The 1619-nt window shown below is 33.3% G+C and overlaps 1 protein-coding gene across 1 annotated transcript; it reads right to left on the bottom strand.

The window, feature by feature from the left end:
• On the bottom strand, nucleotides 644-1611 carry LOC108661209 (GPI ethanolamine phosphate transferase 1-like). Its single transcript, XM_018117225.1, has 3 exons — nucleotides 1270-1611; nucleotides 968-1157; nucleotides 644-733 (listed from the first exon to the last, which is right to left on the bottom strand). The coding sequence occupies exons 1-3, from the start codon at nucleotides 1362-1364 to the stop codon at nucleotides 719-721; spliced, it is 300 nt and encodes a 99-aa protein (XP_017972714.1). The 5' UTR covers nucleotides 1365-1611; the 3' UTR covers nucleotides 644-718.

The raw sequence follows: 1619 nt of genomic DNA, 5'->3' as shown, positions 1-1619 counted from the left end.
AACGTGATGAAAGATGAAAAGAGTAGTTTAGGATAAACTATTTCACAAGCGAGAAAATAACAATAAAATAATAATAATTTTATTGGAAGAGAATTTGTGAGATAAAAGGTGATTCAAAAGTCAAGTGAGGCATAATAAGGTATTTTAGGTACCAAGGAGACAAAATAAATTTTTTAGAATAAAATAATATTTTATTAATAAAATATTATTAAAATATTAATATTTAGTCGGATGTCGAAATTAGTCATGAAGAAGGATCATATGGTTGATCCAAGTGGGGGGAGAAGAAATACAAGTGAATTTTTGGAGAAATGAGCGACAAAAGTGAAATACGCGTGTTTGGTTAAGTCGAATCAACGCGGATAAGTAAGTATTTAAATATTGTGGTAATACCGCGTTGAGGTACAATTTTTAAATTTCGATGGTACACACATCGAGGAAGGAAGCTAGATGAAAATTAAAATTTTTAGACGCATTAAAAGGATCGAATTTAACATATAAAAGTTAAAGGATATGTAATGAAAATTAATGAGAAAAATAAGATGAACATAGAGTTAAAAAAATATATATTAGATGACCAACATGGGTAGCCGCCCATGTGGTCAATAAAAGAGTCAAAGACTCTTTACTTGGTGAATTGGGAGGGGGGGGGGGGGGGGGGCGGTGGAACTGCAACAAAATGGGCGGGGAAAGCAGTTCAACATTCTTGTTTCTACTGTCAGTTTTCAGTGGTCTGCATGAAAATGTATTTCATCCAAAGTTAAAGGAAGAGAAATCAGTCCTTCATATAAGAATTTTTAATGAAAAAACTTGCTATTGGCACTATTTATCACAGACATAAGTAGCTACTTTGTCCAAGTGCCTATAGCAATCACAACTCCTAAGGAGAAATACATGAAGAACAAATTCAAAACTGATGCAAATATAGGTGAAGAACTATGGAACAGGCAGAGGAAAGATGACTCACAAAGGTTAATGGAATTCTCACATCAGACAGCTGCAAATATCTAACTTCATTTTCGAGAAAGAAATGTTCTTCCAAATTCTTTCTAGAAGCAGAAGATTTTTTCACTTTACTTAAGTAAAGAAGTGAGTTTTCAAACAGTATCCATGCCATTAGTACAAGACCAAGTGCACCATAGAAGACAGCTTCATATCTGCGCAGGTTTCAGAGCAAAGGGAGAAAAATCATAATATTCATCAAATTCTCCATTAGCAGAATACTGTTAATTGAGCACCATGATGACAGAAGTTTAAAATGAGACATACCCAATAGATAGCAGAAGGAATGTTGGTGCGAAACCAAGAAATATAGAATTGAGCCTAGACAAGAAACCATTATCGGAAAACAATGGGAGGACCATTGACCAACCTACAAAAAACAAATATTTAGGGAAAACATAGATGGAACATAATGTACACTTTTGCTAGTACATGATTGAATGTGATTTGTATAATTATGAGTCTGCAGTTCCAATACTACTGAATGGTCAATATGCAGCCATTGTGAAGCACAGATATGTGGAAGATGCAAAGTTATGAAACATTTAATAAATGAATATGTGGACTATACACATTAGAAAATTCACACCTCTTTTTCCTGAATTAAAAAAAAAAAA

This window comes from Theobroma cacao, chromosome 3 (assembly GCF_000208745.1).
Source record: "Theobroma cacao cultivar B97-61/B2 chromosome 3, Criollo_cocoa_genome_V2, whole genome shotgun sequence".
Classification (NCBI taxonomy): Eukaryota; Viridiplantae; Streptophyta; class Magnoliopsida; order Malvales; family Malvaceae; genus Theobroma; species Theobroma cacao.
The sequence above is the reverse complement of the archived record's forward strand: the minus strand, read 5'-3'. Positions and strand labels throughout refer to the sequence as shown.